Source organism: Monodelphis domestica, chromosome 2, assembly GCF_027887165.1.
Source record: "Monodelphis domestica isolate mMonDom1 chromosome 2, mMonDom1.pri, whole genome shotgun sequence".
NCBI classification, from domain to species: domain Eukaryota; kingdom Metazoa; phylum Chordata; class Mammalia; order Didelphimorphia; family Didelphidae; genus Monodelphis; species Monodelphis domestica.
Genome location: NC_077228.1, coordinates 399,517,862 through 399,538,696, shown reverse-complemented (window position 1 = coordinate 399,538,696; position 20,835 = coordinate 399,517,862). Strand labels below are relative to the sequence as shown.

General features: G+C 36.0%; 1 protein-coding gene across 1 annotated transcript in view; it reads left to right on the top strand.

Moving 5' to 3' along the window:
- Positions 1 to 20,835, top strand: part of SOGA3 (SOGA family member 3) — a 68,012-nt gene that overhangs the window by 5,553 nt on the left and 41,624 nt on the right. Inside the window, 2 exon segments of the mRNA XM_003340483.4 lie at positions 143 to 367; positions 1,643 to 1,801. Coding sequence (XP_003340531.2) covers positions 143 to 367; positions 1,643 to 1,801 — 384 coding nt within the window.

Sequence of the window (20,835 nt, the reverse complement as noted above, 5' to 3'; positions counted from 1 at the left end):
GACACTTTCCTTCCTCACTACTCTTTGCTGGGGATGGGTTGTAGTAGGGTGGGGTTCCAAGGGAGAAGTTAATGTTGACTCTGCCTTGTGTCTCACTCCATTTCCTACCCCCACCCCCCATCCCATCCTTTCCTCTCCACAGAACGAAATTGATGAACTGAGGACCGAAATGGATGAGATGAGGGACAGTTTTTTTGAGGAAGATGCCTGTCAGCTGCAGGAAATGCGCCATGAGTTGGAAAGAGCCAACAAAAACTGCCGAATTCTGCAGTACCGCCTCCGCAAAGCAGAACGCAAGAGACTCCGCTATGCGCAGACTGGGGAAATTGATGGGGAGCTCCTGAGAAGCATGGAGCAAGACCTCAAGGTTTGTTCAGGATATGGGCTGGGCAGCCCGGAACCTTTGGAGAGCCTGGTGGGTGGGGCATTTAAAGGAAGTTGGGGGTTGATGGGCAGGGCTCTGCAGAGTGAGAAGTTGGGTGGAGTACGCAGCAAGATAACGAGGCAGAAAAGAGGGATCAAGAATTAGCTATGGATAAGGGGTTTCTGCCTGATAGAACTCTTTGTAGTGTCCTGGAAGTAAAAAAAGTCACATTCCGAAGGAAGAAAGGAATACCAGTTGCCTTTCCATTCCCTAGACATTGGCAAAGGAGTTACACTGGCAAAATTTACTGGAAATCTCATCTCTGAGCTGTTCAGCATCTGAACTCCAGTAAGATGTTGAATGTTCAGATCTAACAGATGGAGAACCTTTTAGTGGGAGGCCATATTGGAAGACAGAGCAGGGACAACTACTGAAGCTAGCACTCAAGAGATCTGAGTTCTTGTACCAGTTCAATTTCTAATTAGCTTTGTGACCTTAAGCAAAGGCTCTTGTCCTCAGTTTCTTTACCTGTAAAATATGAGAGCTAGACTAGATGACCTTTAATGTACCTAACAACTCTTAAGATTCAGTTGTAGAATAAACTCTTTCTTACTCCCCCAACCTTCCCTACACTTCTTCCCCAAACTGAATGGAACTCATTTGATGCTTCCCCAAGAACTGAAAAAGTGGAGAGAAATGAAGTTATTGAAATAATGATTTACTTCAGCTGAACCTAACTGTTTTTCAAAACCTCTCTTCCCCAAGGAAGTAAATCTCATCATTGAAATGTTTCAAATTATGAAACAGGTGTTATCAGTCAACAGTAGTTTTTTTTTTTTTTTAATTTTCCCTCACTCTGGAATCTGAGTTGAAAATGTAATCACAAATTATGTTTTCAAAGTCATTAGATTGATTTCTATGGATGTGGGGGAAGGGGCACTTTATTGCAAATAATATAAAAATAAAATATGGTAACTTATTTTTATTTCAAAGGACGTCAAACTCATGTTTTTAATGAACTCCAATATTCATTTGGTTCTGCCCTACTTCTAAAATCAAAACCAAATTCCCAAGGATAATTAAAACCTGCTAACCAAGAATGCTTGCTTCCCATCCCCACCCTACCCCACCCCCAAATGTAAAGAAAGATCTTCATCCTAAAATTTAGTACTGAAAACACAAATCAATTAGTTTTTTTTCTATTTTCTGAAAACTTTTAGTCAGTCTTAGTTTCAATATAATTACTTTTGTTGTTTTTGAAAATATAATTTTATTTAGGTTGCAAAGGATGTATCAGTGAGACTACACCATGAATTGGAAAATGTAGAAGAAAAACGTACCACAACAGAAGATGAAAATGAGAAATTGAGGCAACAGCTTATAGAAGTTGAGATTGCAAAACAGGCTTTACAGAATGAACTGGAAAAAATGAAAGAGGTCAGTTTGAAATTATTTTTATGTTGTGCATTTTAGGCTCTTTTCAGATTATGTTGAATATTTTTATAGTGCTAAATTAATCACTGTGCTAGGTGCTATAGGTGATACTTTATCTCAATAAGACATAATTAAAATATTGAAAGTAGAAGTTATTCCATGCATAGCATTTGTATGCAGAGTGCTTAGTACATAGTAAGTGCTTAATAAATGATTATTGATTGTTTGATGCAGTCTAATGCCAAGAATTATTTGAGGAGGTTCTATTATTGGTTTTATAAACTGACTTGATATATCAGCCATTAGAGAACACTTTACCACTTTGCTAACTGGGAAAGAACTTTAATAAAAATCAGTTTCACTGACCACACTAACAATATAAATGTGTCAAGAAGGATGAATGGATGAATGAATTAATGGTTCTATTAAAAGGGGGGTGGTGGAAGGATTTAATCATTTGCTGTCAAGAATAGGGCATCTGTATTTAAAAGAATGGATGAGTGAGGAGAAAAGAGGAAAGTCAAGAAATTACTCTTTATTGCCTTATTATTTGATTAAGATGCTACTTTACCTGGAAATTGCCTGAGAACAGCCTGTGCTAATTGCCTTAAGAATTGGCAAATGTTCTTATGGCTCTCCTGGTGATTTCAAATACCTGGATATGTGAAATTCTCAGGAGAATCCTAATGGAGACCACTGAATCCAAAAGACCAAAATTCTATCTGTTACATCCTTTCTGGTTCACATTATAAGCTAAGAGAAATTACTTTACTGCCCTGTGCTTCATGTCTCTAATGGCTATTACTTTACCAACAGTCTACCACTGTGGTGACTGTTAGTGGAAATGATAATGTTTCCAAAACATTTTGAAGTTTTGTAGCAAAATGGTTTTGGGGAGGGGTAGCAAGAAATGGGAGAACATGAGATGATTCTGTAATTGATGTTTTTGCTTGTTATTGTTCACATTAGCAATATAATGGTCTTTTTTTTTTTCTTAAAAATAATTTCAGAATCTGTGATGACATTGCAGTTTTAACCAGAGCAAAAAAAATAATAGTCATTATGGTGATTCTAAGATATTTATTTAATTTAGTAATTTAAATAAACATAAGAACATTTATGGTACATGGCAAATGCTGTTTAAGAAGGAAAGAGATGAGTAATAACAGCACCATGGACAAAAAGTGAGTTTTGGTCCTAACAGTAATGTGAATTTTAAGTGTGTCATATAATACAGTATTGATTATTGAATTCTGTGATTTGATTTTCAAGAAAAATCAAAATAATCCAGTGTAGGAAGAGCAACCTGATGATCCTAATTCTTGTCCAGATAACATTTTCAGCATCCAATTTAGTCCATATCTACATATTCTTCCAAACATAAGAATAAAAACTAAAGTATCCAATTGATTACCAAGAAGTAAACTAAAAATCTAGTAATTTACATAGACTGTTTTTGTGGTCATGGAAATAAAAATTTAAATAGGAATTAAAGAAGCTGATTTAGACATGGGGGTGGGGGGCAAGGTTTTTGGTGTTCTCTTAAGGAAGGGCAGAGAGGAGATGACCAGGTACTGGAAGAAAGTGACTCTCAATGTCCACAAGCTAGAAGAGTGGATACTTCATTTTTCCAGTTATAGTAGAATGAGAGAGGGTAGTCAGAGATGTTGATTTTGAATTTCCTAAATGCAATATTGGGGCAAAGTTGTTTGGTTTGGGTTTGGGTTTGGGTTTTCAAATCTTGTCAGAATTTATTCCAGAGTTTTCTGCTTTATACACTCTGATTAGATTCAGAACATTGGTAGAAATAGGGGAAAATATTTTGATAAATATTGTGATCAGCTACAGTTTCATGAAGATATGGTAGCTTTATGATCCATCAGCAAATACATTTTTTAGTCCTTCTAATAGCTACTTTTGCTTTGTACATATGGAAGCAGAGTGCACTTTACAGAGTAGAGATGGAGGTGGGGAAGTAGACAGTGGGTAGAGGACTTGAGGCAAGTTAAGAAAGGAAGTAATATAAAAGAAAGTGATGAATCTTGACTTTGACCTTATCCATAGGACCACTTAAGCTTTAACTGCCTTCATAGCATACTTTGAAAACCTTAAAGTCCTTCATAAGTATAAGCTATATATGTACATGTGTATACCTACTTGCATTTGCATATGAGGGAATTAGGCTAGAAACAGCCTTGGGGTGGCTAAATACCATGAATTCTAAATCTCATTTCATACCTGTTTAACCTGAGATAACTTCAGTTAATCTTCTGTTTCCTTGGTTGTAAAAAGGCATCATATGTAAATCCTTGGTGAATTTTAATCTTTGAGACAGACTACTAATTCAGGAAAGAGGAACTAATCCTAATATTCCATAATGGAGTGGAAGAAGCCAATTTCATACAATTGTGAAATATAAACTACAATAAAACAGTGAAAAGTCAACCCCTAGCTTCCAATCTTAGGCTGCTTTAATTGATATGCAGATGTTGCACAATACTACTGAGATCAATAAGCCATCTGCTAGAGACTGGAAGCTATGGTACTTAGGGTTTAACTGGCTTCAGGGATGTTGACCAATTGCTCTCAGAGCAACCTTACGACTCAGTTCCTGCATGTATGAGCTCACATATATCTGCCTTTCTCTTACTTTGGGAATGGAGAGCCAGGAAAGTGGAGAGGAGGAGAATATCTATACAACAGCAAGTTTTGTTCTACAGTAATTCCATTTTTAATGCAACCGTATGTTCTGGAAGATAGCTAGCCAATGTTCAACCAACTGAAAGCCTGTGGGACCTCTTAGTGAATTTTGGGACCTGTGAACTCCAGATTACAAAGCATTTCTGTTAGTTAGCATTCTTTCTCACTGAGGAATTGCTACGTGCAAAAAGATCAATAAAAAAGAGGGAAAATATAAAACTAACATAGAAAATTATGATGCCACAGTTATTCAATTATCATAATACTTAGGGAGATCCATATTATTAAGAGGACAGCAGAATGGAAAAAGCAACTACCTCTTTTATTGCTAAGATAAAGTATTTGTGCACTGTCATCTAAATTAGGTGGTTTCAGTTTCATCTCTCTCTTCCCCTCTCCTTTCCTATCCTCTCTGCTTCTCATCTCTTTTCTTCTCCCCTCCCTCCCTCCCTCCCTTCCTCCCTCCCTCTCTCTCTCTTCCTCCCTCCCTCCCTCCCTCCCTCCCTCTCTCTCCCTCCCTCCCTCTCTCTCCCTCCCTCCCTCCCTCTCTCTCTCTCTCTCTCTCTCTCTCTCTCTCTCTCTCTCTCTCTCTCTCTCTCTCTCTCTCTCTCTCTCTTTCTCTCTCTCTTTCTTTCTCTCTCTCCCATCCTACCTACCCCTCTCTCTCCACACTCTTTCTTTCTCCCCTTCCCCTTACTGTACTTTCCCAAAAGAACTTCTCTTTCAGAGTCTTCACCTTTTCCTTTTTCGTTGTCATCTTCAGTCCTGTAAGGATTATTTTCTTAGAGTTCCCATTTCTTGCTCTAGAGGGCTCTTAACCATTCTGGTTCCATGTGGCAGCATCCATCTTGAAATATCTTTTTTCATTTCTTCCATTTGAGTGTTTTTTTTTTCTATTGAATATATTTTTTAAAAAATTATTTGTATTTGAAACTTGAAGAGAGATCAAGTTTCACACAATTTGATAATAGGTCAAGGCTGCATCATCTGAAAGCCATAAACAAACAAAAAAAAGAGCCTAGGCATCATTCTTCAAGAAATAATAAAGAGGGGGCAGCTGGTAGCTCAGTGGATTGAGAGCCAGGCCTAGAGATGGGAGGTCCTAGGTTCAAATCTGGCCTCAGACACTTCCCAGCTGTGTGACCCTGGGAAAGTCACTTAACTCCCATTGCCTACCCCTTACCACTCTTGGAACCAATACACAGTATTGATTCCAAGATAGAAAGTTAGGGTTTAAAAAAAATTGTTTTTCTGTATACTATTACTGAATAAATCATTCTTCTGCTTCTTACTTTACTCTGCACTATACATAAAAGTCTTTCTAGTTTCCTCCAAAATTGTCCATTTCATCATTTTTTATGGCATGATAATATTCCATTATACTCAGATACCACATTTTGTTTAGCCAAGTTTGGCTACAAGAAAAAGAACTGATATAGATATTTTTGTACCTAAAATCCTTTTCCTCTTTTTTTTTTATTTTTTAGCGGAGTCTAGGCCTAGTAATGGTATCACTGGATCTAATGATATGTGGTTTAGAAACTATCTGGTTCTAGTTCCAAATTTCTTTCCAAAATGGCTGGACTATTTCTAAGCCTACCCAACCATATCAGCATACCAGTCAATGTTAAAGAAGTAGTGGAAGAAAATAAAAATAGTACTATGTCTATGAAAGGTACTATTCATTTTAAGTATTTTTCAGTTGAGAATTAAAGTTTTTCTTAGATTTTCATTAAATTGTGTACACTTTATTAGAAGTTGGAAATATTGCCTGTGTATGTGTGTGTGTGTGTTTGTGTATATATATACATATATACATATATCGTCTTCATTCAATATGTCCAAAATCAAAACCACATTCACTCCAGACAATTTCTAGCTACAAATTTTCCTGTCTTCAATAACCTCATTCATCTTTCAGTCATCCACACTTACAGCTTTAGCGTCTTTAATTCTTTGGCTTTCATTACTCATACCTAGGAAGGAAGCATGCCATGGCAGACAGAGTTCTGAACTTGGAGTCATGAAGACCAGGACTTAATTGTCACTTTGACACTTGCCATGTGACTATGAAGAAATCACTTGACATCTCTGAGCCTCAGACAACAAGAGTTAACTCCTAAATTAAATCATTAGTGCAAGGAATTCTCAGAACTATGGTGTATATATATATGTATATATATATATATTCCAACATAATGCTCTATTGATTTTGGGGGTCAATAATAGCTGATTTCAAATCCTGTCTCAGTCACTTACTGCCTGTGCAACCCTGGGGAAGTCATTTAATCTCTTTCTGCCTCAGTTTCTTCATCTGTAAGATTAAGGCAATAGCAGCACCTTCCTTCTAGGGTGCTTGTAAGGATCAAATGAGATAATATTTGTAAAAGGCTCTATGAAGTTTTAAAGCATGATGGAAATGCTGGTTACTATTCTTTCAATATGTCTTTCCTAGTATCTCATTCTTTCTGTTCTTGGTGCCAGAATCCTAGTCCAAAACCTTTAACACCTGTAACATTAAAAAAATTAGTTTAAAAGATTGATTTTTATTAATTATAAGTCACCAAGGATTTCACTTACAAAAATCCTAAATGAAACACTCAAGTCAGAATGGAGTTTTATGGTAATTTAATTATAATGGGAGTAAGAAATTATTAGAGGGGGAGAGAGAGAAGGAGAGAAGGAAAGAGGGCTGGGAGGAGGCCCGCAGGCAGCTTTCCTTCAGATCGGTCACGTGAGTGAAAAGACTGACTCCCTTCCCTGCCTTGGCCCTCCAAGACCTAAAACTCCCTCTGGCTCAGCCAGAAGGTTGAGTTAACTTCTTTCCTTCTCTCCCTCTTTCCTTCTCTCCCTCTCTCTCTCTCCCCCGCTAATAATTTCCTACTCCCATTATAATTAAATTACCATAAAACTCCATTCTGACTTGAGTGTTTCACATCCCATACAACTTAATTTAGCAGAAGTTAGTTTGCTTGACTTTAGACTTACATGGCACTTTAATCCATCCTCTAGATGATGACCAAAGTAGCCTGCCTTAATTATATCTTTGATTATATCATCCTTTTGCTTTAATTATATAATTTCACTGCTTTAAAAATTACCATGAAAGGGACGTTGAGATCAAATCAGGGGTCTTAAAACTCCAAGAACCATTTTGACTTCATCATTTGTCTTCAATATCATTTCGTGGTTGAACATCATATAGTTAAGATTTTACTTTGATCTTTGATGAATCAATGATTTTGCTCCATAAACTGGTACAGATCAAAACCTCTCTACAATTTCTTATCCTCTTACATTATAGTGGAATGTATAAAACACCGGGTTTGGTCTAAAGAAACCTGGATGCTAACTCTGCCTGAAAATTACCAGATATGTGGCCAGAAAATTCAATTAATGTTAGTTTCCTTGTCTATAAAATGGGCCTAATAACAACATATGCATAGAGAATCTACCCAATCTTCCTTTTGTTCTCTAAAGAGAATCTCCTCAAGGAATTTGAAGACCATAACTTCTATTTTAATCATTCTTTCAATAGCAACTTCCTTCTCCTTTCTACACATATCCCTCTCCTTCTATGACACCTAATATTATAACTTTTACAGTTTTTCTCATTAAATATTTATGGATGGAAATAGAAGAAAGAAAAAGAGGGAAGAAAGGAGAAAATGAAAGGAAAAAGCTGATTGTACTCCATGTGTATTCCATCACAATCATATGTCATAACTTGTTTAGCCATTCCCTAATTGATGGGCATTCCCTCAATTTCCAGTTCTTTGCCACCACATAGAGAGTTGCTATAAATATTTTAGAACAGATAGATTCTTTTCTGTTTTTTGCTGATTGCTTTAATAAATGAACTTAAGTTTGAACTGAATCTTTGAACTAATACATAAAAGTTGTGGATTTAAATGTTTTCTCTATGCTTCATTTGCTAATTGTAGTTGTTTCCTGTTTTATTAAAAAAATTAAATATGTGGATATTTTAAAAAAAGAAAAAGGGCAACTTTAGAACAAGAAAATGTTAATGGAGGAATCTTTCTTTAGTTATATTTACTTAAACTGGTTCATTTGCTTTCAATATCCATTTGGCTTTTGGAATAACTATAAAGTGCAAGAAATGCATGTCTGTTTGTCAGATGGTTAGCCAAACTCGTTTGCATTGCAACTTGTCTTTATCCTTTTAGAATTTTATACTTATATGTATCCTTAAAGGAAGCAAGATGCCTCATATATCATTTCTATTATTTTGTTGCTGTTTTAGATGGATTGCTCATAGTTAGAAAAATATTTATTCAAAAGACAAATGCAATTTTGGCCTTCCATTTAGTTTCTCTTTTGAATTTCCCATTTCTTTACCTGCATACTTAACTTGGGAAAGAGAAAGGGTCTGTCATTTGTTTTTATGGTGATTCAGTGCAGAAAGCCCTTATGGCAAAAAAAAAAATTCCAAGTCTGCCTTATTAATCTTCTGACTAAATCAATTGTTTACGCAATTTGTTTTCATTATCATAGCCAATTAAACACAGTAGTAAATGTTTTAATGAAATTAGCTGCCGTTGTTTTTCTGTGCTTGACAAAGTAAGATTTCATACCATCTCATTGGCTAAGAGCCTTGAATAATAGTGAAAATAATTAGAAAGCTTAATTTATGATTTGTTCAAGTGAATAATGAATAAATGACATGTTGCTACATTGATAAATGCACTGTCTCCCTGCTCATCACAAATATGTTTTCATAGATAGAGTTTGAAAAAGCTTCATCAAGTGACAGCCATCACTATGCTATGATGAGATTTGCCAGTTTTGAAGTGGCTGTCTTTTTTCAGGATAGACCTAAACTGCAGCTATGAGGGTCATTTTCCTTAAAGTTCTGGTAGTGTGTCAAAATTTCAATTTGAAAAAACATGCCAATAGGACAAATGCCCTCTGATTTTTTTTTCCAAATGTGTAGAAATTTACCTGTCTTCTTCAGAAGGGGAAATGGATGGGAGAAAAGGGAAAAATAATGAAATATCAAATTTTCAATCTAACTAATGTGAGAATTTGGTTTTTTTGATAAGTATATTTATAATATATTATGCATACTATTTTGGTATGTATATAAAACTACATAGTAACTTTTAAAAGTATAGGGGTTTGAGTAAATTTGTCTTCTTTTACTTTGAGCAATTTTCACAGAATGTTGAATATTTTTTCTTATCTTTTGTAAAATGATGCTTCATTCTCTTTCATTCATCCATCAATTATTTATTGTCACTACTGTAGGTATAGTTGCTGACTTATATGCCCCTGATAGAGAAGAAACTTTAAAAATATGATTCACAAAAAACTATTTGAGCTTTAGAATCAAAAGACATGGCATCCTTTATTGACCAGATCAAATGAAGTCTGTTTCAACTTGGCCATTTAGTATTTCACACATGTCTTTCCAAAAAAAAAGTTTCATAGAAGTTATCTAACAATGATCAAATATAATAATAAATATTATCAAGGTATACCTTTAAATTTAACTCATTTAGGTTTTGCTATTGCAAGTCCTAATGACAAATAATATTTTCAATGAGTATATCATCTTTAATTTTTTTAACACTTACCTTCTGTCTTAGAATCAATCTGTGTATTGGTTCTAAGACAGAAGAGTAGAAAGGGCTAGGCAATGGGGGTTAAGTGACTTGCTCAGGGTCACACAGCTGGAAAGTGTCTGAGGCCAGATTTGAACCAAGACCTCCCATCTCTAGGCCTGGCTCTCAATCCACTGAGCTACCCAGCTGCCCCCTTCATCTTTAATTTTTGATGAATTCCAGAATGTCTTGGTTTATAAGGTAGTGGTAACAAAGATCTCTTGTAACTGTCTTGACTGAGGAATGCATTTCCCAGAACTATTAGTTAAAGTGTGCCTGACATTTACTGTCAGTGTACTGTGGTGCTCCCTATGTACAAACTAAAGATCTATACTTTGCACATTTAGTCTGAATGTGAAGTTTGGAACTTTAAAAAATTCAATTTAATTCTTGGCCTTTAAATACTCTCTTTAAGACTAATGCCATGTACTTGACTCTAATTACCTTATTTTTAATGGGGAGATAAAACTGATTTTCTAAGGAATACCAGTCAATTATAGAATCTTGGACCAAAAAGGGATGAGGTTGATTAAACACCCTGACTTTGCTTAAGAAAATTCTATATAAATGTAATTAATGTATCAATTTCCCTTAATCTGTACCCAGGCAAACACATTCTCTATTTGTTAATCAGCAATAAATGCCTGTCATCTCCCAATCTCTATGGAGTTAAGCTGAGTTGTCTCTCAAATATAATGTAATAAAATAAACATTTATTAAATGCCTATTATATGCCAGGCACTCTTCTTAGTGCTAGGGATAGAAATAAGAAAAAGAAAGATAGTTAGAGTCCTCAAGAAGCTTACAATCTAATGGGGGAATGCAGTATACAAAACACACTGTCTTTGAAACAGGAAATAACTTATATGATGGGAAGCAAGATAAAAAAAATGATCTTAACATTCTAGACTGAAACCATCAAGAAAAATTTCAATGGAGCAAATGTAAACAATAAGTTCTTTTGAAAATACTAATTTTTAACAACTGCTTGATCACATGGGTTGATGGGGATATGACTGGAGATGTAGACTGTAAATGATCACCCTAGTGCAATTATCAATAATATGGAACTAGGTCTTGATCAATGACACAATTAAAACCCAGTGCAATTGAGCTTCAGCAATGGGGGTGGGAGGGGGAAAGAGGGGAGGGAAAGAACAAGAATCATGTAATCATGAAAAAATACTCTAAATTAATTAATTAAATAAAATTTTCAATTAAAAGTTAAATTTAATTAAATTTTAAAAAAAGAAAATACTCATTTTTACATCAAGGGAGTTTGGTAACCATTTTTACAAAAAAAGGTAAGGGAGCAACATTACTTGATCATGAGCTCAAGCATCTCAATCATTAATAAAAGTACAATGTCTAGATCAAGGAATTAGTGCTCCCAATATGCCAGACCAAATCTCAAATACTGTGTTCAGTTCTGGCCACTCTAAGAGGGACATTAGTAAACTTGAACATGTCTGGAGAAGGGTGATAGTATAATGAGGGAAACAGATATCATATGAGAAATAAGAAATCTGGGCTTACTTATCTTGAAAAAGAAATGAGGGATGCAGTGGTATGGTAAATACTACAAATATTTAAAGAGATGTTACTGGAGGAATGGACAGCTATGCAGGGTGATGAATAGAGCTCTGAACCTGAACTCAGAAAGACCTGATTTCAGATACTTACCCTGGGCAAATCACATAACCTTACTGATTGCTTAAGTTTTTTTCATCTGTAAAATGAGGTGGTGAAGGACATGGCAAATGACTCCAGTATCTTTGCCAAGAAAATCCCAAATGGGGTTACAAAGAGTCCAACATGACTGTAAGGACTGAACAACAACTGGAGAAACGGGCTTTTTCTTGTTGCTCCAGTAAACAGAACAAGATCCAAAGAAAAGAAGTTACAAAAAGGCAAATTTCAGTTTTTTGAAAACCTTTACCTTTAATCTTGGAATTAATGCTGCATATTCCAAAGGCAGAAGAGTGGTAAGGGCTAGCTAAGGGGGATTAAGGGTCTCCTATCTCTAGCCCTGGTTCTCTTAGCCACTGAGCCACCTAGCTGCTCCCTAGATTTCATCTTATAAGGAAAATAGATAGATAACAAAAATAATCATTTGTATATATCGCTGTAGTATTTTGTCCTTTCAAACCTCTTGTATACGTCATCTCACCTGAAGAATGAGCCCTCTGACACAGGAAAAGAGCCTAAAATTGGACTAGATTCAAAGTCCCTTACAACTCCAAGGTTCTCTCATTGTATACATTAAGAACTTAAGGGATCCTGCAAATCAGCATGCTTCTTCTTTTGCTTTAAGAATTTAAGATATATCATGCACAATTTAAATGACATTTTCTGTCACATTGTCACATTTAACTGACAGTTTCTGTCAGGATTCTAAGTCTGATATGACACGCATGAACTATATTCATTCAGGGTTGATACAACCATTGAAAGGCAAGACAAATTCATTAGGTGTTAAAAGGCAGCCGGGTAATCATTTTAAGCAGAGAATGGTGACTGAGGCATTTTATCTTTCCATTATTTTTTTAAAATTACTGTGAAGAACTGTTGTTACTATGTGAACATAATTTTCTCAGGTCATTTCCTGTTTATCAGAGCTATAATGCTGCTTTAGAACCCATCTGTTAAAAGGAGTAAACCAGAAAGGAATGCTATATCAATTTCATGACTAACTTTTCACTACAGTTCCATTTATTCAATAAATTGATCAATCTACAAACATTTATTAAATACCTACTATGTGTTAAGCACTTATTCTGCTATTTGGAACAACAAGAATAAGCTTGCTTCTTCAGTAACAACCCTTTAAATATTTGGATAGATTAATCATATCACCCCATCCCATCTCTTCAGCAAGATAAACACACATCCCAAGTTCCTTTCTCCCTGCTAGGTGCTAGAGTTATAAAGACAATGAATAAAGCAATCTCTACTTTAAAAGGAGATTGTATTCTAATATGGAGACAAGTAAACATATAAATAAATATAGAATAAAAATAGAGAGAATAAAAACATAAATGCAATGTTGTTTGTGAGTGAGGGCACTAGTAATTGAGGATCAGGAAAAGTTTCATGTAGAAGATAGTGTTTAAGGCACATCTTAAAGGAAGGATTCCATAAGATGGAAATGAAAAAACAAGTGCATTCCAGGCACAGAGACCACCAGTGCAAAAACACTGATAAGAGAGATAGAATGTGGTAAGTGAAGAGAGGAGAAAAGAATAGTTTGGCTAGCTTGAAGAAGTGGAGTAGTGATGTCCAATGAACATAAAAAGAAGCCAAGTTGTGAAGTGCTTTAAAGGTAAACAATTTCTATTTTATTGAAGAAGCAATTGGAAGAGCCACTAGAGTATATCAAGTAAGAAAGTGACATAGCTGGATCTGCACTTAAAAATTCTTTCTTTAGTAGTGTGGAGAAGTTTCTAGAGTGAGTGGAGGCATGAGGCAGAGAGACCAATTAGTTACAATGGAAGTATTCTAAAGAAGAAGTAATGAACCATCTCACAACCATCAGACTGGCTAACATGACAAAAAAGGAAAACGATAAATGCTGGAGGAAATGTAGAAATGTTGGGACACTAACACTGCTGGTGGAGCTACAAACTATATAACCATTCAGGAGAGCAATGTGGGAATCATGTCTAAAGAGCCATCAAATTGTGAATACCCTTTGACCCAGCAAGACCATATATAAATATATATATATATATCCCAAAAAGATTAAAGATAGGGGAAAGGAACCGACCCATACAAAAAATATTTATAGCAGCTCTTTTTCTGCTGACAAAAAACTGGAAACTAAAAAGATGTCCATCAACTGGGGACCTGAGACTGAAGCTAAGCAGAGGAACTCATAGGCAAGATATATGTAGATTTGTTTGTTACCTGCAGAGATGATAATGAAATCCAATGGAGTGGATAAAGTTATTAAGAAAAGTATAGTGAGAAAAGAGAAGAAGGCTGAGGACTGAGATCTGTGGAATCCTCGCAATTTGGAAGTGTGCTATGAAAGATGATTTAGCAAAAGGAAACTGAGAGGTCATCAGACAAGTAAGAGAAAAAGAAAAAAAAAACAAGGGAGAGCAGTGTCACGAAAACCCAGAAAGGAGATAATATCAGGTACAATGGATGTCTAACAATGTCAAATACAGCTGATAAATCTAAGAGGCAGAGGCCTTTGAAGAGACTATCAGGTTTGTCAATTAAGAGATTGTTAATTATTTTGTAGAGAGGAATTGGGTTGAGTGATAGTATTGGTAGTCATATTGCAAAGGGTTGAGATGTGAGTGATATGAGAAGTGGAGGCAGAAAGTATAGACAATTTATTCACAGAATATTTTTCTGAAAATGGAAGGGTGATATCTAGGATGACAGTTTGAGGGTATAAGAGAGTCTAGTGAAAGTTTTGAAAAATTTAATGCTTCTAAGACGTGATCATGTTGAAAAGAGGAATAGGGGGAAAAAACAATAGATAGTGGTTGTGGCCAAAAGTAATTTTAATTGGATCCTTCCAAATACTCTAGGTTCCCAGATTTTAAAGTAAATTAATATATTAGCCTGATACTGTCTTGTTTGTAGACCTTTTTCTGTGCGATTCAGTGTGTGTAAGGGCATTTTCAATGTATGGATTTTGATAATTTTATACTAAGGAAGTATTTTACTTTAATACTTAATGTGTTTTGCTTTGGAGCTAATTCATTATCAACTCCTCCTGTTATTTTTCCATTATATGTAGAAGCAATTTTTAACATTCATTTTCTCATCTTTTGAATTCCAAATTCTTTCTCTCCCTTCCTCCCCCCACCTTCCTGAAACATAAGCAATTTTATATAGGCTATCATTTAATACATATTCCCATATTCATCATATTGTAGGAAAAGACATGTCTAGGAAAAAACTCTTAAAGAAAAAAAGTGGAAAATTATAGATTTCAAATTGTATTCAGATGCCGTCAGTTCTTTCTTTGGTGGTAGATAGCATTTTCTGAAGACCGTTTAGAAGCATGTAGCTTATTCCATTATAGGATATTTTTAATGACATGAGCAATTAAAATACTAAATATCCAAATTGGTTACTGCTTTAGATGCCCATTTCAACCCCAAAGAAGAGAAAGAAGAAGGAAAGCTAATGAAAGGAAATCCAGTCAGCCCCCTTCAGTTTTTTCTAATGCCTGTGATTGTGGCAGCCCTATTAAAAATTATTTCTTATCCAAAAGAAAATGTCATTTACTAACCTTTGAAAGGTCCTTTCTCTTGTTTGTGTACCCCTACTGGCAAATGAATGGAGACTGGGGAAAAATTTGGCCATTTTCATAATGTAGAGAGATGAAGTATGCTAGAAAAGAGAGGAAAGGGTGACATTGGATATAGGAAAGGAAGGAGGGAAGGACGGACTTTGAATTCTGGGGGGGTTTCCCTCTAGTGGGAGTTATGGGAAGGGGAAGTGAGTTATTGTGGTGTCCTGTTATTTGCATGCTACCTTTAGAATTATTTTCCATCTTCCTTAAGAATACAAAGCTCTTTACTTATAATTATCTTGGGAAAGAAATTATTGACCCTACTTTCCCATACCTTTCTGTGGTGACTGATAATTTATTCCCACTGTTTTGGATGAATGCCTATTTTCTTTCTCTTATTCACTCCCTGTCTCCTTTTTTCAGAGCTCTTTCATTTTCTTTTGACACTTAGAAGGGGATTTAAGAAAAGAAATCCATTATCTTCCAAAGTCCAACTGGGCACAGTCCCCAGACATTTCACTTCTCCCTGTTTCCACTCTGTAAAATTGTCTTTATTGAAGATATGGGTGGAAATTCTAGGCCATTTATTGTTAGTGGATGAATTTTTAAAACATATTGCTCAGCATGCCTAGAAAATGATGGAGAGAGTGAAAGGGGAAAAAATCTCAATATTTCCCAGATTTAGAGAAGAATTTAGAAGAGTTTACTGTTGTGGCCACCATGGCATATTTAGTAATTTCTTCTGGGAAGAGGAATGAGAGCCAAGATTCAAATAGAAGACTTGCTGTATGAGCTTGAGTTGCACAGTGAACTATTAGTTTTGAACTAATTTCACATTTGGTATTAGTTGAATATTTGGTTTTTTATTCAAAGGCTTCTGCTACCAGTGAAACATTGGTCAGGTCACTCAACCTCTCTGGGGTGATTTCCTCCTCATTAAAATGAGGGGGTTGGACTTAATGTCCATTTCAGGTCTCTTCTAACCCTAAATCTGTGATCCTATGATATATTCCAATATTCCCCTTTAGCTTCCTACACTTCGCCTATACCCATTCTTTCTCACTCTTAAGGAATTTGTTTAACCTATGTATCTTAAAGATATTAGCAGAAAAGAATAGAGCTAATCATCTATTTCTCTTCACCAAGAAAAACTTTTTTTTTTCCCCAGAGATGCTAAGAAGATTGAAAAAACATTTGGGAAGCTATTTTCATTTCTATAAAGCCTAAATCTGTTTAGTGTCTATATTCAGTGTAATTAGATATGGCCTAAACATTTAATAACCTTTAAGATAATTTCCAGATCATTTTCTGCAGTTCTTACAGGACTTTTAGGGTCACAGAACCAGTAAGTGCCTAAGGCAGCTTTCAAACCCAGATCTTCTTGACTTAACACTGCTTCATTAAGACCCCAAAGCCCCCAAAGAAACACTATTCCCCCCCCCAATTTATTAAGTAGAAGTCTGGGAGGCATTGGTGACATGCTTTGGTGCCTGTTCCCTGAGCAGAAGGACCAGCAAGGTCATAGAGAATATTGTAGTGAGAGGAAGGTAACAGGAGAGATCTGCAAGGAACAAAGGTACAAATGGAAGCTGGAGAAGAGTCGACAGTTAGAAAAAAGTTATACCAGAAAGCACTTATAAGATGTTTTTAGGGGTTTAGAAATTTAATTTGCTGCAATGTGAACAGAAAATTGGTGAGAGTAAAAAAAGGACCTTAAGAATAAAGAAAATGATATAGAACAAAACAAAATCAGTTCCATTTTAATTATTCTTCACCTCTTACAGTTTTCTTTTTAAACACTTGTTCTTGATGAATGAAATTCTAAAATGACCCTTTACTCTTGGGCTTTTTATCTGACACCCCCAACCCACCTCCACAGTTTCTTCTTTCAGTACCCTTCCCAGTAAAGCAGCATGAGAGTTAGATGTAGTCATTAAATGTAGTACATTCCACTAGATCCCTTTCTCTATCCTCTCCCTCCTCCCCCACTATCTACAATTATTTCTTAACCAAAAATTTAAGACTTTACATCTGCCTCCTCCGGAGAGATAATTAAAGATGTGGGTGAAAAATATTGGCTTAAGAGAAATTTTTTTAAAATGTATTATAGTGGGATCTTGCCCTATCCTTCCATGTCAGGGTCCTACTTAGAGCCCCCTGATTGGGAGGCAGGTGTGGAGAATTAGAGAACTCTGATAATGAGAGTTATATTTCAAGGCCATAGACCAAAATCTTCCATGAAGCCAACTGGCCAATACTCTGCAATACTCTCTTCAAGAGAACGCAAGAGTAACCTTTGCCTAGGTAGGGTCTATAGTCTGGGCAGGGTATGTATACATGTGTAGGACAGGGCTGGTTGTTATAATTCAGTTGTTCCAATTTTGTCCAAATCTTCATGATCCCACTTGGAATTTTCTTGGCAAATACAGCTTAGAATGGTTTGCCATTTCCTTCTCCAGCTCATTTTATAAATGAAGAAACTGAGGCCACAGGGTTAAATGATTTGTCCAGCTAATATGTCTGAGGCTAGATTTGAAATCAGATCTTCCTGACTCTAGGACTGGGACTCTGTCCACTACACCATTTAGGTGACCCAGTGGGGCTGGAGAGGAGCTAAAAAAAAATACTATACAACCCAGTGAAATCTAATTTTGTATTCCTGGATGTACAAAGACAAGTCCAAACAACAACAAAATAGCCCTTGCCGTCAAGGAGCTTATATTCAAGGGGGAGTGGGGCTATATGAAAAAAAGGTAAGTTTGTATAATAATATGAAGGAGATAGCATTAATAACTAAGGATATCAGGAAAAACTTCCCAGAGGAAGAGGCACATAAGCCTTTAAGAGTAGTTGGTAAGGGAGCATTGTGGTAAGATGGCAGAGTAGGGCATGAGATTACTTTGCTCCCCAAGTTCCCCCACTAACAATTGAAAACAATCAGACATAATCAATGCTGAAAACTGAAAAGAGAAGTGAGGCAGATTAGTCAGTTCTGACCTCGCTGGCCTCAATATCACCTGATAGTGTAAACACTCTAGGGTAAACACTAAGAAATCAATAAGCTGCAAGTCTTAGGGACATGATGGACAGCTTCACCTTGTCTGCTTGACCAGTGGCAGATACCCCAGGAGTCAATAGGCAGCCCAGCCCTAGGGAGTAGCTGTGTGAGCTGTAGTCTCTGCTCCAGAAAATCCCACTCACCCACAGCTAGGGATTGACCACTGAACAAGGAAGGATTTCAGGGACCCAGGAACTGACTAGTCACTGCCTCTGGCCCAGGCTGTAGCTTAAGGAAAGGAGAAGTGAAGAGGGAGCACACAGTGGCAAGTGCAGCTGCTGAGGGACTGAGATACTGCTGACTGCGGTCACCTACAAAAGGGTAGAGTCCCTGGCTGCTATCCTGAGAGTAAGTAAGCTGTCTGCTTGCAGTGGGAGAACTACTGGGGTGCTCCAACTGCTCCAAACTCAATCACAGGATGTGGTTTGAGCCAAGGTGAGCATGGACTATACTTGTCCTTGAATTATAGAAATTGGAAGCTTAGGACCCAGGAAATAACAGACAAAAAATCCTGGAATCTGAGGCATCATCCTTCATGCTCTGGGAACAGAGCCCAACTCTAGCATAAAGCTAACAATTAACCTTATTATTTTGGCCATTAATTTTTTTTAAATAATGAATAATCCAAAGAGAAAGAACCCAACTCTAGATAGCTTCTACAGGGACATAAATGATCTGGGTTCAAATTCAGAGGATAGTGCAGTCAAAACACCTACTCTTAAAATAGCAAAAAAAAAAAAAACACCAAATGATCACAATCCCAAAAATAGTTTTCGGATGACCTTTAAAAGACTTTTAAAACCAAATGAGAAAGACTAATGAAAAACCAGAAAAAATAAGAGAAATGCAAGGAAATAATGAAAGATCACCAAATTGGAAAAAAAAGAGTTCCAGAATTTTGCAAAGAAAATTAATTCATTAAAAATTAGAGTTGGACAAGGAGAAACTGAAGACCTCCAAAGGCAACAAGAAATAACTAAGAAAAATCAAAAGAATGAAACAATAGAAAAACTATGAAACACCTATGCAAAAACAATGGACCTGGAAAATATATCAAGGAGAGTTAAAATAAGAATGTTTGGACTGCTGAAAAGTTATGATCAAAGAAAGAATTTTGACACCACACTCCTAGAATTCATTAAAGAAAATTGCTTGGAAGCTCTAAGATTAAAGGGTAAAATAGAAATGGAAAGAATTTACCAATGACTACTGCAATGGGACCCCAAGGTGAACATGTGCAGGAACAGCATTGCTAAGTTCTGTAACTCCTATGTTAAGGAGAAAACACTACAAGAAGCAAGGGGGAAAAAATGCAATTTAAATACAGTAGAGCTATAGTCAGAATAATACAAGACATAGCAGATTCAATATTAAAAGAATAGAAGTCAGAAAACATAATATTTCAAAGAACAAATGAGCTGAGTCTATAAACAAGGATAACAGACCCAGAAAAACTGAGCATAAATGCATAAAAGGAAAATAGATATTTAATGAATTACCAAATATTACCTATTTTTTAAAAAAAAACTTTATTTTCCATCTTCGAATCATTACTGTGTATTGATTCCAAGGCAGAAAAATGGTAAGAGTTAGGCAAGAGGGATTAAGTGACTTGCCTAGGGTCATACAACTGGGAAGCCTCAGAGACCAGATATGAGCCCAAGACCACCCATTTTTGGGCCTGGGTTTCAATCTTCTACTGAGCCATCTAGTTGCCCCCCACAACTACCAACTATTAACAACTATTCTTTAGGGGAAAACCAGAACTCAGTAGAAAATTTGATCTGCAAAAATTATAAGGTAAACATGAAAGACCAATTATAAAGGTCCTGACAAGGTCAAATTGTTTACTTCTCATGTGGGAAAATGTTATCAATAACTCTTAAGAATGAAATTATTACTTGGCTAGTTTGAAAGAACATATATAGATAGAAGGTTTGAAGTCAAGTTGAATATAATAGAATTAACTAAAAATAGCAATAAAATAGGGTAGGAATAGGTAAAATAGGAACAATTACCTCATATAAAAGAGCCATGAGTGGAAGAACTGTCAGGGAAAGAGATGAAGTAGTGTAAGGTTGGTAGTATCAGAACACTATTTTCATCTGATCTCCTTTAAAGGGGGAATGACATATACAACTAGAAGGATAAATGTTTTCTTAACAAACCGAGAACCAGGAGGGTGAGAGGATAGGATTGGAGAAGGACTAAGAGTTCCCTTAAGGGACTAAGACAAGAGAGTATAGATTAAGAAAAAAGAGGTCAATGGGATAAGAAAGGAGAGGGATTCCTAGAAGGGAGTACATATCAAAAAAGAAGAGGGCAATGTGAAGGGATAGGGAGGGTCTCTCAGGACAAGATAAGGGAGGGGTTTTTAGGAGAGAATTCATCTTAAAAA